This window comes from Mytilus galloprovincialis, chromosome 4 (assembly GCF_965363235.1).
Source record: "Mytilus galloprovincialis chromosome 4, xbMytGall1.hap1.1, whole genome shotgun sequence".
Lineage (NCBI taxonomy): Eukaryota > Metazoa > Mollusca > Bivalvia > Mytilida > Mytilidae > Mytilus > Mytilus galloprovincialis.
In genome coordinates, this window is record NC_134841.1 from 9,307,697 (window position 1) to 9,331,071 (window position 23,375).

General features: G+C 30.2%; 1 protein-coding gene across 7 annotated transcripts in view; it reads right to left on the reverse strand.

Moving 5' to 3' along the window:
* Nucleotides 1-1,379: 1,379 nt before the first annotated feature.
* LOC143071309 (uncharacterized) overlaps nucleotides 1,380-23,375 on the reverse strand; it is a 98,331-nt gene continuing 76,335 nt past the window's right edge. For 2 of the 7 annotated variants that reach the window (XM_076245543.1, XM_076245540.1), the window contains 8 exons: nucleotides 22,869-22,940; nucleotides 20,211-20,279; nucleotides 14,069-14,140; nucleotides 12,435-12,503; nucleotides 10,944-11,015; nucleotides 9,342-9,413; nucleotides 7,965-8,036; nucleotides 1,380-7,624 (listed from right to left, as the gene is read on the reverse strand). In XM_076245543.1, coding sequence (XP_076101658.1) covers nucleotides 7,378-7,624; nucleotides 7,965-8,036; nucleotides 9,342-9,413; nucleotides 10,944-11,015; nucleotides 12,435-12,503; nucleotides 14,069-14,140; nucleotides 20,211-20,279; nucleotides 22,869-22,940 — 745 coding nt within the window. In that variant the 3' untranslated portion in view covers nucleotides 1,380-7,377. The remainder of the gene's footprint in view (nucleotides 7,625-7,964; nucleotides 8,037-9,341; nucleotides 9,414-10,943; nucleotides 11,016-12,434; nucleotides 12,504-14,068; nucleotides 14,141-20,210; nucleotides 20,280-22,868; nucleotides 22,941-23,375) is intronic. The other 5 variants (XR_012976860.1, XR_012976858.1, XR_012976859.1 and 2 more) reach the window with 5 other exon arrangements.

Below are 23,375 nucleotides of genomic sequence, written 5' to 3' on the forward strand. Positions count from 1 at the left end.
ATGCTACATTAGTATATCACTATTCATTGGTCATAGATCGGTTAAGTGAAAACAAATCCGGGTTGTACACGATAACCGAGGGAAACACATCAATTGTAGGAGAAAAGCAACGAAACACTAAAAACACTGATCTGCAAAAAATAAAAATAAAAAACCAAACCCGCCAGCATTCAAAGAAATCGTTACGGCCATATTCCTGACTTATGACAGAACATTTTAAGAAAAGAGTGTGAGTTGAATCTGGTTTTCTGTCTAGCCAAACTTCTCGCTTATATGGCAAATTAAAAAATACGACTACAAGTACAACATTACGTAAAAGGAACATAATACAAATAAATGCAATGCAAATCTGGACAGTGAACTACATAAAATGAATAATATAATTGTACATCACAACATGTTAACCTCAAAATTACACCATACACCTTCCATGAATGTACGACAGTACACAAGGACACTACGACGAATTATAAACTGTGAGTCACATAAATGTTTCAACGCCACAACAAAATGACATATTTTTGTGATGTTTATACTATCTCAGGTAATTTTGTTAAACATTTCTAGAAATATAATAGATTTGATTTATTGTAGACAGAAGAATATAAGATTGAGATTGAGTTTGAAATAGTGTTACTTTTATGTATTTTCTAACTATGGCACTAATTGTAGAATTAAATTATGTGTGTAATGGTGTTCATATGTTTATTTGAAGACGTTATCATCGTACTGTCTCATCCTTTAAAGTTGAAATCGTCTCTTCGTAAATTTTACGGACGCCATCACGAGTTGGTTGACCGTTATGGAATAACCGTTTCACAAATGATATCGGATATGTTCCTTACGTCGGAACTACAATCCCCTTCCCTTTCGTGAATGTGACCTACCGAATTAGACTTTTTACCGGATTTGTTATCACATAAACAACACGACGGATGCCACATGTGGAGCAAGATCTGCTTACCCTTCCGGAGTACCTGAGATCACCCCTAGTTTTTGGTGGGGTTCGTGTTGTTTATTTTTGAGTTTTCTATGTTGCGTCATGTGTACTATTGTTTGTCCGTTTATCTTTTTCATTTTTAGCCATGGCGTTGTCAGTTTATTTTCGATTTATGAGTTTGACTATCTTTCGTCCCTCTTTTAATGTAACTTAATTTTTTTTTAAACATATGTGAATTCTTGGTCATCGCATATCCTAAATTTTCGTATAGTTCTGTCTTTTAAAAAGTTTTAGCATTATGTCGCCCTTTCTCACTGTTATTAAATCGTACATGGTTATTTAATGTTAATATCAAGCGGCATACTAGCTTATATATAGTCTCCTTTTGCTATGTATGTCGTTTTGTTGTTCTCTGTCCAAGCTCGGTTAGAAAAATGTATTAAATAAATTTGTTTATTAAAGTGTCACATATTGATTGTCATAAAACATATACAACAATCATAACATTTACACATAAAACAATCAATATCCAGCCATAAATACTGACTTATGAGACACTAACAGTGTGAAAATTTATACAATTAATGATCAATAGTTAAAACAACTAAACATTATTCATTAAAATTGTTACTTATACTTATAAATTTTTCCTGTATCGTAGTTCTTATACTTGTAAAATTTTCTTATATCAAAGTTTTTAAAAACAAATTAAAAATCTGAATATATAATAATTTCTATGGTTGAAACTGACGTAAAAATTATAGCCTGTTTTAAAATTTTCTACTGGAAAAAATATTTGCGTTAAAGAACAGTTAAAAATTCTAGTTAAGGTATATTTACTATGAAAATAACTTTCTTCGAATAAAAAACTTATATAATATTTTACACAAATAGTGTTGGATACTTGAACAGTTCATGATTTGTATAAATTTATCGTACATATCAAGATTGCTAAAGTGGTCAATATATTTAAAGCATTCGGAAAATAAATTATACCGTAAGTCACTATAAAGTTCACATTCAAGAAGGAAGTGTTTTTCATTTTCTACACAACCAAGATTACAAAACACACAGAGTCTTTCTTCTACCGGAATAGGCGGCCTGGAGTACCTGCCGATCTCGTAGGCTAGGGGTAGTGCACCGGACCGAAAAAGAGCCATGGTTCGTCTTTCCGGCCAGGAGTACCTGCCGATCTCGTAGGCTAGGGGTATTGCACCGGACCGAAACAGAGCCATGGTTCGTCTTTCCGGCCTGGCCATATTTAGGCAAATATACGGTTCAGTTTTTACATTGTTTTTAAACAGTCTATTTGTGCGTAATTTATTACCATTTTGTATATTGCGCCTATCATTGAAAAGTTCTCTGTGCCACTCTGTATTGTCGAGTTCTACCAATTTTTCTCATAAGTTCTCATAACAGTTTTTATGGAATAAGACAAGTCGTATACAATATCTCTAATGTTTAAACTATTTACAATTTTGTCAACTTCAAAAGCCCAGCCCTTTTTCTTCCTAGATGTACATTTCAAGATTTTATATGATGTTCTATTTTGTTCGGTGCGAAGAAGTCTACACAAAAGCATACATAAATGTATTCGTTGTTTTGTGTGACAAGATGTCCATCCCATATCACCACGAGTAGATACATTTGAGGTCAGTTTTTCAACGGAGAAAAAATATTTGAAGGCTCTGTTTTGTACAGCTGAAATAGCACTTAACGATTTAGTGCCCCAAATGCCACTACTGTTTAGTAATATCGGTTCCACCGTAGCTGTATAAAGTTTAGTGTACACCTTATGAGTCATTCCTCCTGCTAATACCACTTTTGTCATTAAACTACCCAGAGCACGACTGGCTGCTTTAGCTAATTCTTTTGAGTTTTTCGTAAATGTAAGATGTTCATCCATCCAGACACCAAGATATTTATATGAGTCACAATAATCGAGACTATTCTCCATACATTTAAAATTAAATTCAGAACGATCGAAAGACTGCGGTCGAAAATGAACGACTTTAGTTTATTCACATTTATGGACAGCTTCCATGTTGTACACCAGTCAGACACAATATCAAGCATGCGTTGAAGACTACTTTCATCGGGTACTATTAAAGCTATGTCGTCAGCATAAAGTAGTATACTGAGACAAAAATCATCAAGCTGTAATCCACACTCAAGGGAATTGATACGTTGTGAGAGGTCATTGATATACACAGAAAACAATGTCGGTGGTATGATACAGCCCTGTTTCACTCCGGTCTCTACGTTGAACCACGGGGTAGGGTCATTGTTAAAACGAATAATACATTTGATTTCCTTATATAAAGACTCAATTGCTGCTAAAAAATTTCCACGCACACCTATTTTCTGAAGTTTATACCATAATAAGTTATGTTGTACATTCTTTTGTACGGAGTCGAAAGCTTTGCGCATGTCTACAAAACACACATATGTCGATTTTCTAGAAATTTTAGGATCGTTTAAGACGGATTATAGAGAAAGGATATGTTATTCACAGCTTCGACCTCTCCTGAACCGATTTTGTTCGTCGCATAAAACGTTGTTTTTCTCAAGCCAGGTACTTAGACGGTGATTGAGAATATTGCAATAAATTTTGCAAGGCACTGAAATTAAAGTTATCCCCCTGTAATTCAATTGTTGTCTTTCATCATCTGATCCTTGTTTAAGAATAGAGTCTATGATTCCACTAGTCCACTGAGTTGGAACTCTGCCAATGTTGAAACATCCACTTATAATTTGGAATAAAAGATTTACTGCGGTGTCATTTTTCAAAACCTCAGCTGGAATATCGTCTATTCCAGCTGCCTTCAGCAACTTTGCACGTAATACTGCCTGTAAAAAGGTTCGTTTAACGGCGAAACATCGACTTCAGTATTAAATGTAGATTCATCAAGGTCTGAGTCACTGTTACCATTTTGATGGAATAAAGTCTGAAAATCGTTTTTCCATTTGTTAAGTACAACATTTGTATCCGTTGCCTCGTGTACATCCTCGTTCACTACAGCTAATGGTATACAACGTTGACGGTTATTAGCGATGCCTAAATTTTCTATTGTCTTCCAAAAGTCACGCTGATTAGTTTCATCGAGTTTTTCTTCAAGTTTCTGTCGCTCTTGACTTTGAAATTGTCTTTTAGATTTTCTGTTTAAGCGATCAAAAGTTTTCCTTTCTACACAATATTCTTCCTTCAGTTTACGTTTTGTACAGTTCGGACCGGTGAAACGTAACCATTTCTTCTCGGATTGTCATACGCTCTTCCATTGGGCTGAAAGATTTTCATTCCAATACGGTTTATAACACATTTTCTTACGTTTATCACGACCAGCAGCATTGTTATAAGTTGGTATTATGTTATTGATTTCACATTTAACTAAATCCTGAAACTCATCGTATGCATTTTGCACGTCATTTGATATTTCTATATAATTTTCAATCTTCTCAATTGTTTCAATGAATTTCACTTGAATTTCCTGATTTAATAAGGAACCGCTCAAAAAACTATATTTTATGTGTTACTGATCGGTGCATGCTGTGAATTCGGTTTTAAATCGACAGATAATTTAAAATCACAATAAAGTAATGAGTGATCCGGTAAACTATCAGGAATATATGTAATTTCATAAGAAATTTCCGACATCGATACTATTTTGAAATCACTGATCAATTCCATATCCTCATAGGGAACACCCATGTAATCTACTACTGATTTACCTTTTGTTGATATACATGTAAATGTGTTATCCTTATATCGTCCATTTAATATTCCAAAATTGACATCACTTAAAAAGTTCACGAAAACATCTCCACGGTGATTTTCTACATGATCTATAACATTTCGTTGTTTCACTAAATCGACGCCTTCTATAAAATCAGAATTAGCACCTACACCGCATATAAATATGTTTCCTTTATGTTGGTATGAATATATTTGAATTACAATATCGACCAGCGTGTCCTCTCCATCATGCTTGATATTGACGACTCATGTTTATATCTTTTTAAACAAATTTTTATAAAAGTCTCTTATTTCTTCCTCGTGATCAACTAAGAAGCTTTCTTTTACCAATTCTATAAAGATAGATGTTTATGTGTATATTTACACCCCTCCTGATATCAGTCATCATATATAGAAACACTATTTGTGATATCAATGATGTTGTTTCTTTGTTTCCTGACTTACTAAAGGAACAAAATCTAATCAAATTAAAAAATCTTTGGTGGTTTGAATAACTCAATATATAAATAGTTATTTTTTGAAAGAATATACCAATTGGACATTGTTTTAATGTTAACATCTGTTTTCATGGACATTAACAGTTTGATGCAGTTGCATATCTAGATTTACTATATATATAAACAAATAAAAGTATGGAATGAAGAGATAAAATGTGAAAACTATTCTTAATCCTATTAAAAAATATATAGACACTTGGAAGATTGTTCAGTGTTAAGCGATAATTTACATCTCTTTCCAACCAACACTGTTTTAGAAAAAAAATAATTTTGTATGTATTGGGTTAGTTACACCCTTCCATATTAATGCGCGGATTATCATATTGCTTTCCTCTTAAAAACGTACGGATAAAAGCTAATGATACATCATTATTTTGTATTTATGTTTATATGATTTTATTGTGTGTTTTTATATGTTGTGATGTTATGCTATTGTTTCAGAAAAAGGGAGAATGTTTGGATCCATTAAAACGTTTAATCCCGCTGCAAATGTTTGCACCTGTCCTAAGTCAGGAATCTGATGTACAGTAGTTGTCGTTTGTTTATTTAATTTATACGTGTTTCTCGTTTCTCGTTTTCTTTTATTTTATATAGATTAGACCGTTGGTTTTCCCCATTGAATGGTTTTACAATAGTAATTTTGGGGCATGTTGTTCGGTGTGTGCCAAGGCTCTGTGTTGAAGGGTGTACATTGGCCTATAATGGTTGACTTTTTTAAAATTGTTATTTGGATGGATGGTTGTCTCATTGGCACTCACACCACATCTTCCTATATCTATTAAAATATTTTAAGGAATAAGTTTTGATAGACTATATAGGAATATGACTTATTGGGTTGTTTAACGCTCAACGACACACACGTCTTTCCTACATACAACAGTTATCTCAGTTTTTACCAATACCATCAATCGGACGCCCTTGTTCTTGCAAACTTCTGTTCAAATGACAGCCATAATTTTTCAAGTTAGTTCATCCTAACGCATCTTGTCTTGGTCTACCTAAAATGATATTTAGTCATAACTATCTTGGTAAAACTTCCCTAGTCTGTAATGAAGGTATAGTTGTTATATAGTGGAAACACCAATAAAAAACTAGAATTATTCTTTAGTTGAACTTATTTAATGGTCAACACTTAAAACAGAAAACAAAATGGAAAAGGAATACGAAATAAAAATAATTTTTAAAATTTCTTGAAGAAAACACTTACGAATTAAAGAATTATAAACAAAAATAAATCATAAAAAAAAAAAAGATCGAAAAACTAGGTAAAACATATTGAAATGGATAAACACATTACATGTCTCAACGGAATCAGATCGAAGCAACTGAAATGACAAAAATTATAGAATTGTGACAGTGCATAAACATACGACATGACTAAATACTTTAAAATCTTTAATAATACTTTTCATATTCATTTTATTCATTTATCATTTGAAACTGTTAGCAAATAAATTAAACGTTACAATCAAAGCTAAGAAATATATCACTTGTTCAATTAGTAACTTTTACTTTGACTCAATAATAATGAATAGTGTTCAGATAGTAACTAATTATATATAATAAGAAATGAATTTTAAAAGACACAAAAACTAATTTCCAACGGAAACAAAGTAAGTAAGAAAGGAAAGACAATATTTTAACATTAAACATCACTGATTAATATTGTTATAATATCTTTAAATGTTAGTTTTCCCTCCTTTTACTGTGAAGATGATACACATATTCCATATTGGCGATAACGACAGATTTTAAGCATAAGTGTTTACATGTTCATGGGCATGTAATTTAATGTCATTATTATTTTAGCCAAAATACAAATCCTTTTCAATTTTGTTTAAATGAAAGTTATATTAATTAACCACGATTTGAATTATTTTGAAGAAACAGTATCCTCTAATTGTAAAGGAGGGTATAAATATTCATACAACATGTATATGCATCTACGTATATATTGATATGCCAGTGAAAAAAAATCCACTACAGCAAAAATATAACAACCAAATATTAGTTAATTTATAATGTGTTATTTTCATTTAGTACAATTTATAATACATGAAACATCAGCATATATCATTTACATTTTAATTGTATACAATAAAAAACAAAATTTCGTTCAATTCTATATTGATTGATTTCAATTAATCTTAAACTTGATACATATAATTAAAAAATAGTTTACAGCGTTAGGAAATCAATAAGTATGAACACGAGTAATTCATGTAATTAATTATCTTACCATTGCAACCGATAAAATACAGAATACGAATGTCATATTTATTGTTCCAGTAGTTCTGCGAGTGTACAGGTGTATGTATACAAGATTGTGGGATTCTAATATCGTTGTGAATGCTCATCCAATCGTTCCAAGTAAAGTTAAGAAAAATTTCGGCTGTTGTTTGCACACACGAAACAGGATTATCATTAAGGTTTCTGTAATATAAATATTTAATAAATTTCAATAACACATATATAAGTATAATAAAATGCAAGATATCAGAAACGTCCATAAAACAGTACAATCACGTCAAACGTACAGGTGTATAATGATAAGTTGATGTTAAACTAACAGTCCTATTTATGTACAATAAACATTTACATCAAACTTCTGTAGAAAACACGATGTTTCTCATCGTCGTATTTCTATATGAATTTGCTGCCTCATACTGTGTCATATCTTAGACTAGTTTTAACTTCTAATGTATTCAGAAGCGCCACAATGTTTCCATGAAATCCCTTATACTCTTAAAATTATCTTGTAAGATATACTCACACACTGTTCAAGTTCATATTACTGCTAAAGGTATTCCACGAAATATGTGATATTCTATTATCGCTAAGGTCACTTGAAAAATATAAAAAAGTCTAAATAAAATACAAAATATGAAAATATAATATATCATATTGACTAATCTAGTTTGAAGCGTCAGATATTTATATTAAGACTGTTAAAGAATTGATATAGTATTATGGCTCATTTTCAGTAAACCATAAACAATTTAAAACTACATTGAACTGTAACATTACAAATACTGGGACAACTAAGAAAAATCGCACGCATTTATCAAGATAATCAAACCAAAGTAATTGGGGAGACAAGGAGTTTGCAGTTAAAATGCATACTGGAACAGCAAACACCAGATACAACTCTAAATATATGAACAGCTAAAAAACAAATGACAGAACACTAATTAAGATGATTAACAACGTCAGTACCTAGAATCTATACTTCAAGACCATCAAAGACATACATATCGAAAACCAATTGTCTATTGTAAATAAAACTATATTCTTCGATCCGGATCTATTTAGCAAAACGTTTGATGAAAATAAAACTTGAAAAATTTAGTGCATTCAAAACGCGAATTTGAATTTTTTAAACCCTAACACTCAAGCTGAATATATAACCAAAATAGACAAACAGATTATCCAAATAACCCTTTACAGCTGACTATACGGTTGTGTCATGTGGTCTTATCTGGCACACTTTTCTCATCGGCAATCTACCACGTCTTCTTTTTTTATATACAAACAAAGCATATGGGCAAAAATGAAAGACAAAAATACAAAAATTATCATAGTTGACTCATACAACGTTATCAATAAATTAGTTGGTAGAAAGTTTATATTATTTACTAGTATATTTTATTTTGAGAATAAAATAAAAAGTTTTAACAAAAATACCGAAATCGAAATTTTATACGAATAGTTCTTAAACCTCGAATAATCAACAAATATTCGACTTTATTATCCAACGAAACGAATATAAAATGATAACGTATAATTTCTTTAACTTGATACAAGTATGTTACTAGTGAAACAGGTTTCACATGGTTTTATAGCTAGCAAAACTTTCTTGTATGGTTGTAGGTTAGCGCCTGTTAAAACGTGTAAACCTGCTGTATTTGTTTGTCGTTTTTTTTTTATATATATTAGACCGTTAGTTTTGCTGTTTGAATTGTTTTGCAATAGTCGTTTGGGGTCCGTTATATCTTGCTGTTCGGTGTTAGCCAAGGTTCCGTGTTGAAAGCTTGACTTTAACCTACATTGTTTTACATTTGTCCAATTACGACTTGGATGGAGGTTTGTCTTATAGGCAAACATACCACTACTTCTTTATTCTAAATATACATGTCTAGATTGTACTCACATTGTATATAGATTGATATTATTTCTAAAGACTTCGTTTCCAATATTTGAAATCATATTATTTTGAAGACGTCTACAAAAAAACAATTACACAATTATTACATACACCAAATAAGTGTTTAATATGAAAGAATTAAACAAAGTCAGAAAACTTCAAAGAGGACACATTTCGAAAAAAAACCAAAGAAAAGTAACATGACCACAATGAAGAATGACAAAAAGAAAATCTACAATCTTTTTGAATACAAATAGAAAACTAAAGTGTAAGTAAAACACCTCTTCTACAACTACAGGGGGAAATAACATGTGTGCATGGTAGCACTCTTCATGGTGCTCATGTACACATCAATGATCAGGGGCTTTGGGTCACAATCATGGAAATCAAATAAGGAACAAATCCATGGCATCTGTGACTAAATATTCCATCCCGGTTGATACCATTTTAAATTCAGATCCACCGCAGAAGTGTGTCATACATGTACGGGGTTTCAAAAATCTACAAAAACTTTTATTCTGTTAGAACAATGAACACTGAATAGAAAATTTAATCTTATATGAAGCTTGTCATGTAAAAAAATGACGTGTTTTCAATTCAAATATGACAACTTTCAATCATAAACTAAAAATACCCAACTAATATAAAGGGCACCGTTCGGTTTTAAAAATGAGAAAACTTCATATTGTATATTAAGGTATAAAAAGCCACAAAATAATTAGATGTTAAATAGAGCAAACAACCTGAAACATTAATAAATATACATATTACAGTAAGCATTGGCAAATCTGTAATTTTAAGAATACAAGGGAATTCACTAGAGGTCGCACATAAAAAATCAACATGATCATAATATTTAATGTCGTTATTCTTTATTTACAGTGAAAAGAGAACTTTCATATTTTGATTCAAATTATTTTGTCTGAATGCAAATTTACAAATTTTAGTCGGGAATAGTTCTTCTTGGTTAAGGACACCATTTATACTATTAACGTTTACAACGAAATAAAATTAAAGTCAACATGATGAACTTCAGGATGATTTTTTTTTGTTTTAAACAAGGTCTGATAGACAGATAATATACGAATTTTAAATAGGCCAATATCGTATAAATGTATGTTTGAAAGTCCTGTATACTATGGGCTCGGTTATTAAATCCGGAAAAATCTCGTATTGAACTATGACAAGGGATGGCGTGTAATTTTGAGTGACAATATGCTAGATTGATGAACCCCAAGTATGTTTTTTAATATGGAGTTTTTTTCTAATTTACTTTAGTCTTATATTTCGAAATTTGGTTTGGATTCTGATACCCATGCTACTGATCCATAAGATAAATAGGAATTATCATTAAGTTAAAATCAACTGGAGCCAAGGAATCGAACGTACAAGTCCTCACCATAGAGGCAAGTACGCTACCTCAAACAAGATTACATTTAATCTCTGAGTAAAAAATGTAGATTTGCGTTTACACAACTGCAGTCATAAACCTGTTGCTATAAATTCAATAAGGACATCTTATATATTATTTACTGTAGGCACAAGATCTAAACTTACAGTCGTTTGTTTCAAGCATTTAAAGTATTTCACATCAATTTGTTTACTTACAGTGTATAAAGATTATTTAATCTGTCTAGTATTCCATTTTCCAATTCTGTAAGGGCATTACGGTTTAATGATCTGAAAGGAGAATGGGAATACATCTTAATTATATGTATATATTTATCTAGATGTTCTGTAATCAATTATTTATTGTTTAATTATGAGATATAACACTACAAGTGTCAAAAAGTCTGAAAAGACAATTTTGTGTCTGAATTTGCATGAATTTTTAACTCGATATTTTTTTTTGTCTGAACTATTTCAAAACATTCTTAACATAGTATGAATTTGTCTAATAAGTTTCTTGATTTACCTTGACAAGTGTCTTGACAGTATTCTAAATTGAATAAAAATTGCTCGACCCTTTCTGTATCATCAGATAATAGTCTTGATCAGTCTTGACCAAATCTTGATTGTCTTAAATTTGTCTCGATTAGTCTTGAAAGATTCGTAACATTCGTTGTAATGTCTGAATATATCTCGACACTTTCTTGACTGTCTTAAAGATGTCTCGACACTATATCAACAATTCACCATCAAACGTTTTGACACCTTCGGTTTTTTGTAACAGAGTATTAATTTTTATAAAGAATGTCTCCCTAGACTTTTTTTTTATCTTGTGTTAGACCTCACGCGTACAGTCTAAACAACGATTTGGTTTTATATTAGTTTTGTCATTTTTCTTTTGTTATTAAGGTCAATTTATTTTGTTCAAATTCATTTTATTTGATCATGTTTTCTAAAAACTTCCAAAATAAATACAAAACTTTAACATTATACAATGATACATAAAGTTATTACAAACAAAATTTTTAAAGTTTTAAATTTGTTTTGTAATTTAGCTTCTTTGTATCTATGTAGTTTCACGGGGAAATAACTCTTGACTATAAACCTTTCGTACTAACGGTTACTTGCAACGGTTGCTTGAAAGCATAATCGAGTGCACACACTATTGTTTCCTACGAATACAAGAAGAAACAACATGAAATTAGTTCCAAATTACAGCTAAAAGTTCTCAAAACAGTTCTGCATATGATTCCTAAAACATGTGTTGATATAAAGTGTATGCATCAATAATTTTCAAAAGTTAAATAAAGGCTCCCACTTCGTACTACGGTTGGTACGGAAGCAAATCTGGAAACCTCTATTATACCGTTATGTGTATTTCTTTATATCTGACCGAAGTAGTGAGATTTCTGTTCCCAAACAAAAGAGAATAAGTATATATGTTTTTGTCAATTCCTCGGATTACACATTTCTCTAGTATATTATGAATTTCACCTGTTCTTCAATTAGATTGCAATGGCTTCTCGCGTAGAATTTAATTCCAGAAAGCTTTTTTTTTGCAGTGAGATAAATTCGAGACACACAAGGTTTTTCATCTAAAAGTTATTTTCGGGATTGATCGATTGATGCAAAAAGGCTTTATCGCGGCGATTAGTATACATGTTAAAGTCAAGTATATAAAATGTACATTATGTCGAATAATATACTTACAAAGTATACAAGACAGACGGGAGAGACTCCGTAAATGACAGATCAGCAATCATATTACCATCTAAATACCTATAAATGACAAATAAAACATTTACAAAATTCAGAATATATTACGAAAATAAAAACCAAAATGGTTTACTTTTGAATTATACTCCGATGTTCTAAGTAAGCAGCATTTCCCCGTTTTTATGTAAGATGATACCATAAAAAGTTACTCTTGTAATGCATATATCTATTGCTTCAATAATTTAACTTGTATTTTCGCCACTTCCGTCATATTAAATTATGAGTGTTCTATCTTTAATGCGTTTGTATTATTGTTCTTATCTTAAGAATAACATATACATTTCTCAACACATGTTCACTCAAAAAAAATAACATGGGTAATTTGTTCAGTAGTCAATATTTCTCATGCAGAGAAAATCACTTAAAATGAACACTAAAATGCAACCTGGATAATCGACTGCGTTTTGCCTGACTGAAACTATATTGTTTTGGTTTAAACATACATGTAGTTGACAATGTGATCTCAACACATCAAATGTGACACATATGATTCATTACAATTATTCTGATTAAGATTAAAATTAAACGTATGTCTACTAGGACCGCTTTGCTTTGAATTAAACTTGAACTAAGATTGTAGCTTATTTTCTAATCTTTAATAATCGTGAATTGTTTTCTTAAGCATGAAGGCTCGCCGTTCTTGATATTGATACGTTTTTGAGTTTGATTTTTTGTTTACAAATTAAATATGTCAAATACATGTGCCAGATATTTGACAAAAATGAAATCATAAGGTTTAATCAATTTGTTAGACAAGTTTTCAAGAGTGGTTGTTAGGATCTTGTACTTGAAAATTCAATATATATATGTATATTTTTCTTATTCAAGCTAATACACAATGTAACTTCCTTTTTGTTCAAACAAATGATATTCAATTCATTTTGTCATTTGTACAGTTTTCTGTGGCGACTTATGTAAAAAAAAAACAATATGCATATAATTTCTAGGCTCGCACTAAAAATCAACAGATGACAGTCGTTACGATACATGATATTTTTTACGAATCATAAAGACCGGCATGTTCAAATAAATGAACCATTTCCGTCCACTTGAGTTGTTCAAACTGTAACTATTGTGTTGCAAATCATTAATGGTGGTGTAGAAAGTAGCATAGTTTGTAGAGCATGTAGAGAGGGCTAATGAATATTATTGTTTCGTGGTGTATGTTATGTGTTAGAGAATAAATTAGATCCACTTAGTAGAGAATTCCTGATATCTAAGCTTGGTAAAACACATTTATGTACTTTTTATGTTTATACTTAAATTCTGATTGATGAAGTCGTGTATTTTATATGGTAAAAAATTCCAACATCAGATGAATTTTAATGTCAATTAAAGTACAATATATACATCTGAAATATTGATATGTTTATAATCAAGAAATGAAAGAAAATAAACAACAATGCCACGATAGTTTTTTATTCAAATGCCGGTCAGTTTATGTTAATTTGATATTCACTACGTTTACTAATTTGAATGGACAATAACACCTATAACAATATTTCAAAAACAGATTATGATCTATTTAAATTAAGTAAGTAGTACATTTAAACTGGATCTTTACTTACAAGTCATGTAGTCCGATTAATCCATTGAATTGGTTACTTAGTGAGTCGCCGATAGAATTGTTATTCAACGACCTAAAATAAGACATGTTATATGAAGTATTGACCTCCAGCTTAACGTTGACATAATTGGTTCTATAGTGTCTGTGTTAGCATCATTTCAATATTAAATTAGTCTTGATAGAAAACATATGCTCTTAAATATTTTTGTTTTGACAAATGAACCTGTCATAATATGAGATTGCCCCTTATTAACAATTTCAAAGACACCAGGGATGGGATAACGGAAATTGTAATGGTTATTAAGTGTAATACATTACAATTGTCTATGTAATTGAATGTAATGTGTTTTTAATCATTCTTTAAATCAAATCGTAAAAAGCATGTATAAGTAATACTAAATTACTTTTCAATTACGTGTAATGTTTTAGTGTTAATCATTTCAAATTATGTTTGTACAAATTGTAAATTATGTTTCAATCAAATATTTTAATGAGAAACCAACAGATCATCATGACAACTTTAGAGCAAATTGCCATTAATGTTCATCTAAAATAAGTTTGACTTTGTGACTCGACTCACATGCAGATATAAATGTTTAAATCCTTGCACACACTAATGTTTGCCAAAAAGTGTGCACAAACAGTTGATTGAAAACAATATATCAGCTGTAAAAGCAAATTTTTATTAGCCTGATTAATATGTATGTAAAACATACTAGGGGCAACGTAACTATTTCATGTATTTTCTCTTATTAGCAGATTAATGCAAATTTATGAAGCATAATACTAAATTATTTTCGATATTATGACAAACATATAATTTATTTAGATTTTTAAAAAAGAAAACAAATTTGTAACTTATATATATACATGTTTAACTATTTAATTGAATTACAAAGATATCCTTTTTCTTAAAAACGATATGAAAATAAAAGCGGTATTAGTTAGTTCACATTATACTGTATAATACTACTAAACATATTTAATTTCACTCATGTTTTTGCTATAATTATGCAATCTTTAGGCGACTGTGGTTAGTTATACGTCCTTATGTCGTTGCGAATATTAAGGACATTAAGCTACCAATAGTATGCTCCTTTAAACGAAATGCTTTAGGGTTATCGGATATTTCGTATTTGTTCTGTTCAAATAATCTTACTTTACTGAAAGTTTAAAAAATGACAAGTGTTTCATTTACAAAAAAAACAAACTCATGCGTTTCTTCGAAAAAAGTCACGCGCGATTTTTTTTCGAACGAAAGGAAAATTAGATCGATACGCGTTGCATTCACGCATGTCAATTGCGAACGAATCCGATCATTATTTTATCACAACGAGTCCACTAATACTGAAATTATCAGGAAATATTACATATCGGTTAAGAATTAGCTACTCTTATTGGATAATAAGGGGCAACCTGACTTCTATAATCTTAAGTGGTCTTTACCAGAAAAAAAGTTAACAGACTTTCCATGTTTATACACATTCCCACTATCTACTGATAGGCCCGCCCCTAAGCAACACATGGCTGCCCAGCATCTTAGGTCAGGCTAATGAACAAAATGACGGTATTCATGAATATTGGATAATAACAAAGTAAAGAAAATGTTATGTTTTTGTGTTAAAATATGATAAAAATGGTTACTCCTCAAGAGTTTAGATATAGATTTATGAAATACTAACCATTTAAACTAAATAAAAAGAAACACATAGATTTGAAATTTAAAGCTATACTAGATTACTTTCATTCACAAAAAAACAAGACATAGAATATGATATGATTATGATGATAAATTACAGGTTTAATTAAGCATGACTAATGAATGCCGATAAGTGTGTTCTAACAGCAGTAGGTCAACTTGTAAAACAAGCATCATTGCTCCAGTACTTATCAATTTGTTTATTGAACATTATTAAATTGGTTGCAATGAATTACATTGATTTCCCAGTTAAAGAAAAACCGATAATTTAACATGTGAAATAAACGTGGTTATTTCACTTTCTGACGTCATACAACAACAGGTGTTGTCAAGACGTCGATAATGGCGGATCAAAACAAATTGTGAATGCGTAGAAAAAAGATATAGTTATTTACATGTTTTACATTAATTTCTTTAAAAAAAAGCCATTTGCCAATGTAATAAAAAGAATAACTAATGAAAGAATTACTACACGATACACGCATTCGTGAATTAATGTGTTGTTCGGTCACTCGTTGAATATTTTTCGATATTTGAATTCTTCGATAAGTATAAATTCTATAAATATTTAACCGATTTTCTTTTTTTTATCTCTAAGTAAAACATAAAGAACAAAAGAAAAATTTACTTATTATTTGCTTATATGTATAGTTGATTATTGAAGTTCGTTTTGGCTTTAAATTCATATAGACTCTTATCCTTTTAAAACAGAAATATTTGCACATTGTACCTTTTTCAAATTAAGAAAATAAAATATATAATTAAAACTTCTAAATACTTTTTTTTATAATATAAAATATATGATAATAATCAAGTTTAAGCAGTAATATTCCAACAGAAGACCAAGTTATATAAAAATTAAACATTATTTTACTTATGAAGCATCTATTGAAATATATATTTTTATTATTATTATTCAAGTTTCCCCTATCTTATAACAAAATCGTTAGAATGAAGACAGTACAAACATAGATACTTTCATTTTTATATTTAATTCTTTAATTGCTGAATCTTTACATTATCATATATATAATGTAGTTATAAGAAATAATACATTCTAACTTGGATGTTTTATAGTATAATAAATTCTTAAATGAATGAAAACATATCAGTTTCAATTCTAATTCAATTTGTAAACCAATCGAAATTTTGTTTCAAAATATTTTGAAATCAATAAGCACTGCCATCCCATTCCTTTTTAATTGATTTATTAATTAGTTTCATTCATTGAAATAATCTTTTATTTTGTTGAAAATTGACCACTTGACCTTCCTTTCCCTAAAACAATATTATTAATGATTTAATTGCGAAAATTCCAAAACAATTCTATCAAATTAACTGTTTAGATAAGAATGTTTGACCGAGGTTTTGTCTGACAACATGTGCTGCCATCAAATGTTTACACATGTGGTAAATTGACCACAAGTGATTGGTCAATTAACTGATGATTGCCATGAGAGTGGATAGGTGTATTACCAGTGAGGCGTGGTTTTTCAGTTTAGATGGATGTCCCTTTGAAAAAAACGCAATTCGTTTAATAAGAATTAAAAAAACTATTTTTGTATTTGTATATTGAAAATGATGCCAATGACTTACAGTTATCACTTTCAATGGTTTAAACTCTTTCCTAAAGAAAAGGTACATTATAACTCCAGTTTGCTTTAACAATTTAATTTTCAGAAATTTGAAAAAAACATTGTTCCTCAATTAAATTAACATAAAATGGCTCAGTCAATATCCCTTTCTTAGTCAATACCATTGCCTTATGGGCAGTCTATATATCACGATTATTACCAGTGACTATTATGTAAGTACACTTCAATTGGAAAATGCTCAAAGTATCGATACTTATAGATTCTACCACTGCATCAAGTGTGATACGATATTTCTTCACCCGAGACAGAAAACATTTTTCAATATTTGAAAATCAACTGTCGAGAACGGATGAATATCGTATTACATGAAATTTGTTGTGGAATCTGTTTCTCTAATGATTTCAAACTATACGCTCGCAAACTTATTCCTTTTTTTCGACTGAGCTGCAAAAAGACGTGTTTTTTTTGTGAAGTCATCAGACATGGTCGCATTTGTCATGCCGTCACAGTAGGAAATCAAGAAGAACGCAAGAAAATTCGACGTCAGAATCGGATTTTGACCAATGAAACTGAGATCAAACGAACTACACGTTGATTATTTTTTTATACAATGGGTGCAGAAAGAGATAAATTGCAAAAAAATAGAGAAATATATATAATGCACATAAAATATTGGTTAATACAATTCGGACAACTTGTCATGTGTAATTTAAGTAATTACTTCGGTAAAGTAATTTAATTAATTCCATTTCCAAATCTGTGTAATGGTAATTGGTGTAACTGATCATTTTCGCAATATAATGCATAGTTCAATTAATTACATTCTAATATAAATGACCCAACGTCTAAATGACACAATCGAATTTATTATGACCTGGATTGAAAATTTTATTTTACGAAATAAGTCTGTTAAGTTTGTTCATTCCATAAGTTGCAACCGAATCATTACAGCCTTGAGAATCATAAAAGCTGAATCCAAATTTACAAGGCTTATAAATCTTTTCGCAAGCTTAAGACACGTGTTGTTCTACACAAGTGTAACCGGTGACAATCGAATACCAGTATTTAAAAGACAAAAATCAGGTGAAAAACCTAATAGTTCGAAATTTCTTTTTGTTAAATGAGTATTTGTTTTAATTTACCTATAAAACGGCCATAAATCCAACTAAGTCATACACAAATTATATGAAGACAAGTGCGTTAATCCGACTTCGGAGTATGCAGTAAAAGTAATTATTATAAATAATCAAGAATTACTATACATTCACAAGGTAAGTCACCTATTTATATGATAAGCTTTATATTTTAAAAAAAAACCGAGAATGTCGTTCGACTCTTTATTTTGTTTTCCCTCATGTGTTATCACAACTTTGTTGTACATTGAATAGTATTTTTACTACAGCTTTTCTTCCGGTGAATAACGATACAATCTTCACGAAAATCTTACCGACATCTTCTGTTATTTGTTAATAAGACACGTTATGCATGAGTACTGGTACATTTATTGATCGGTATAATATATAGATTATTCTAGAAAGCGAAACACTTTATAGTTGTACTAATTATTCAATTGCCGCAACGAAATTAAGAATGTATGGGTAAGAAGGACCATATCGTCGCTGGGCTTCTAAAATGTTGTAAATTACAAATTTGTCAAGAAAAAAATATCTCACAAACAGGCTTTGAAAATTTTGGCAAAATGCATGCTTCCAAAATGTCGTATGTGAAATTGAACATTTTTGTAAATAGCAGTGAAATAAAAACTTTGACATTTCTTGATTATCCAAGAACTTGAATTATTTTCACAGAAATAAAGAAATGTACAATTATTTTTTTCCCAAAGCCATTCTACAACGGTTTTCAAGTTTTCATACAACATTTTGGAAGCAAACTTTACGAACAACTGACATTGGCAATTTTGTAATATGTCTTACTTCACACATTTTGATTGGTCTAATGTATGCTATTTTGTAATTCCAAAGATTTCCTCCAGCTCAGACCATTAGTGTCAAAAAGTATTTTTAGCCAAAAAAGTCATATACGACATTTTTGAAGCCCAGCGACGATATATTACTTAAAAGTAACGCGTATGTTAAGGGAGAGATTTTTTAGTAACCAACATGATGATGTTCTTTTACGCAATGTCAATGTAAGTTATGAATAAATTCCTCTTTAGGTAGCGTCCTTCCTTCAGGTGATATATATCTAACAGTAATAATTTGCCAGTAAGCATGAAGGTTTAAATTCAACCCTTTTAAAACAAAACTACCGTAAAAATGTGTTGCTTATAATTTCTTTTAACTATAAAAAGGCATATTGTGCCATGCTTTTTTTTATCCCGCTTGATGAAAATAATAAGCTAACATTAAATTTATAGGAGATGATGCTTTTGAAGAATCTGAAATTCAAATATCTCGTCTTTGTGAAATAAATATGCCTAATCGAAATATATAATCATACCATTGTAACATAAATGAAATACTGCTTATTGTAGGAAATTTAAGTCCATCGTATGGCCTTCAACAATGAGGAAACAAAAACTATATCGTATGGTCAGCTATCAAATACCTCAGCATGAATAATATGAACAATCGAATTCAGTGGTTTATGAAAAAAGTCATGTGTTCAAAACCTTGGTGTTGCATGTTGTTGTCACGCCATCTGGGACAAAAATGTACATACATGCAAGTCCACTGGTACATGTACCCGCGGAAACATGGATCGACAAGGACGTTAATGCAGAGAATGTTAAAATTGTTTTTGACATTATCAATCAGAGTTATTCAATATAAGATCAATGACGTAATTTTATGTTCTTTTTCTAATAATGAATAATTTGAAATACTTACAAAAGATATAATGAATTTGATAAAGATACGACGAATGACAAGTCAGAAATCTGGTTACCATCTAAATACCTGTAAATAACAACAATTTGTTTAATCATAATTACATATATCTAAGCAATATGCAAATTTTCTAATAAAAAAATTCACAGCAAGATAAAAACTTCATGTTACATTAAAATACGAGTGACAGAAAACATTTATGTATCTGTATGTATGATAACATTGTGTACGATCATATGTTAATTGTCATTATAGAACTTCAATTTACCACATATTTCGAACGAAAACTTTAGGTGTTGCATTTGTTTTAAAACTGATATCATTATAGTCATTTTGCTACTTTGTTTAAATAACCAGCTGGAACAATATGGGCTTCCTATACAATCATAATTGGAAAGCCATATGCAGTCATATCATGAAAAATCAACATGGGACCTCTTCTGTTTATCAGAATCTTTAAGACGCATTTGAATATAAAGTAACCCTGCCGTTTATATAACTGTTTGACCAGAGTAGCGATCAAAGAAATAAGCCAATCTTTATCAATGCAGTTGACTTTCATAATGACGTCATAATTAGGAACAATGTGTCTTTTAATTGTCGGAAAAGACCAGGTGGTTACAAGAATTATTATTGCATAGTAATAAAATGAGAAAGCTTATAATAAATAGGGCGAAAGAAAATCAAATTAACATAAACTAGTAGTCTTTATCAAATGTTAATTACATGTTGCCTTTAGAATTTTGTAGGCTAATTAATAAGTAGAATAATAAATGGCATTTTCCTTATAGGGCTTGTCATCAACCAATATCGATACAGAGGGTGTAACCCTCCAAAAAGAGTTGATACCAATCCAAATATTGAAATCGATAGAGTGTAATAGGAACATCAACGATAGCCCTTTTCTTGAATGGGGATTATTTTGGAACTCTTTCTTTATCAAAAGAAACTCTTGTTGAGAACTGATTAGCAAAGGCCCAAATTTTAGCAATAATTTTAATTTTCCTTCATAGATGCTGGAATTCATTTTGTCTATTTTGAACGTTTATTTTATTTTAAACCTCTTAGCATTGCAATGCTTATTGTAACGTCTCTGAGTTTTATTTAACTCTTGTAAAACTAGTAAATAATGAGGTCAAGTGCTAAGTATTTATTTATTCATACTTACTAAAACTTTCAGTTTATAATACTGATTTTGAAGATTTGCTTAACCAATAGAAAACTGTTTACAAACGGGTTATCAAGTCCTTTTCGAGAATAATCATCAATGAGCTACTAAATTGAGATACATCCTTCAAATAACTGAGGCTCGAAAGAGCCTGTGTCACTCACCTTGGTCTATGTGCATATTAAACAAAGGACACAGATGGATTCATGACAAAATTATGGTTTGCTGTTGGTGATGTGTACGGATGCCATATGTGGAGCAGGATCTGCTTACCCTTCCAGAGCACCTAGTTTTTGGTGGGGTTCGTGTCGTTTATTCTTTCGTTTTCTATGTTGTGTCATGTGTACTATTGTTTGTCTGTTTGTCTTTTACATTTTTAGCCATACGTTATCTCTATTTACAGTTTACCTCTATCTATAATAAAATCTGCAAAATTTCCTTAAAATTACCAATTCAGGGGCAGCAGCCCAACAACAAATTGTCCGATTGGTCTGAAAATTTCAGGTGAGATAGATCTTGACCTACATTTTGAATTATTTTCTTAAGCATGAAGGCTCGCCGTTCTTGATATTGATACGTTTTTGAGTTTGATTTTTTGTTTACAAATTAAATATGTCAAATACATGTGCCAGATATTTGACAAAAATGAAATCATAAGGTTTAATCAATTTGTTAGACAAGTTTTCAAGAGTGGTTGTTAGGATCTTGTACTTGAAAATTCAATATATATATGTATATTTTTCTTATTCAAGCTAATACACAATGTAACTTCCTTTTTGTTCAAACAAATGATATTCAATTCATTTTGTCATTTGTACAGTTTTCTGTGGCGACTAAAGTAAAAAAAACAATATGCATATAATTTCTAGGCTCGCACTAAAAATCAACAGATGACAGTCGTTACGATACATGATATTTTTTACGAATCATAAAGACCGGCATGTTCAAATAAATGAACCATTTCCGTCCACTTGAGTTGTTCAAACTGTAACTATTGTGTTGCAAATCATTAATGGTGATGTAGAAAGTAGCATAGTTTGTAGAGCATGTAGAGAGGGCTTATGAATATTATTGTTTCGTGGTGTATGTTATGTGTTAGAGAATAAATTAGATCCACTTAGTAGAGAATTCCTGATATCTAAGCTTGGTAAAACACATTTATGTACTTTTTATGTTTATACTTAAATTCTGATTGATGAAGTCGTGTATTTTATATGGTAAAAAATTCCAACATCAGATGAATTTTAATGTCAATTAAAGTACAATATATACATCTGAAATATTGATATGTTTATAATCAAGAAATGAAAGAAAATAAACAACAATGCCACGATAGTTTTTTATTCAAATGCCGGTCAGTTTATGTTAATTTGATATTCACTACGTTTACTAATTTGAATGGACAATAACACCTATAACAATATTTCAAAAACAGATTATGATCTATTTAAATTAAGTAAGTAGTACATTTAAACTGGATCTTTACTTACAAGTAATGTAGTCCGGTTAATCCATTGAATTGGTTACTTAGTGAGTCGCCGATAGAATTGTTATTCAACGACCTAAAATAAGACATGTTATATGAAGTATTGACCTCCAGCTTAACGTTGACATAATTGGTTCTATAGTGTCTGTGTTAGCATCATTTCAATATTAAATTAGTCTTGATAGAAAACATATGCTCTTAAATATTTTTGTTTTGACAAATGAACCTGTCATAATATGAGATTGCCCCTTATTAACAATTTCAAAGACACCAGGGATGGGATAACGGAAATTGTAATGGTTATTAAGTGTAATACATTACAATTGTCTATGTAATTGAATGTAATGTGTTTTTAATCATTCTTTAAATCAAATCGTAAAAAGCATGTATAAGTAATACTAAATTACTTTTCAATTACGTGTAATGTTTTAGTGTTAATCATTTCAAATTATGTTTGTACAAATTGTAAATTATGTTTCAATCAAATATTTTAATGGGAAACAAACAGATC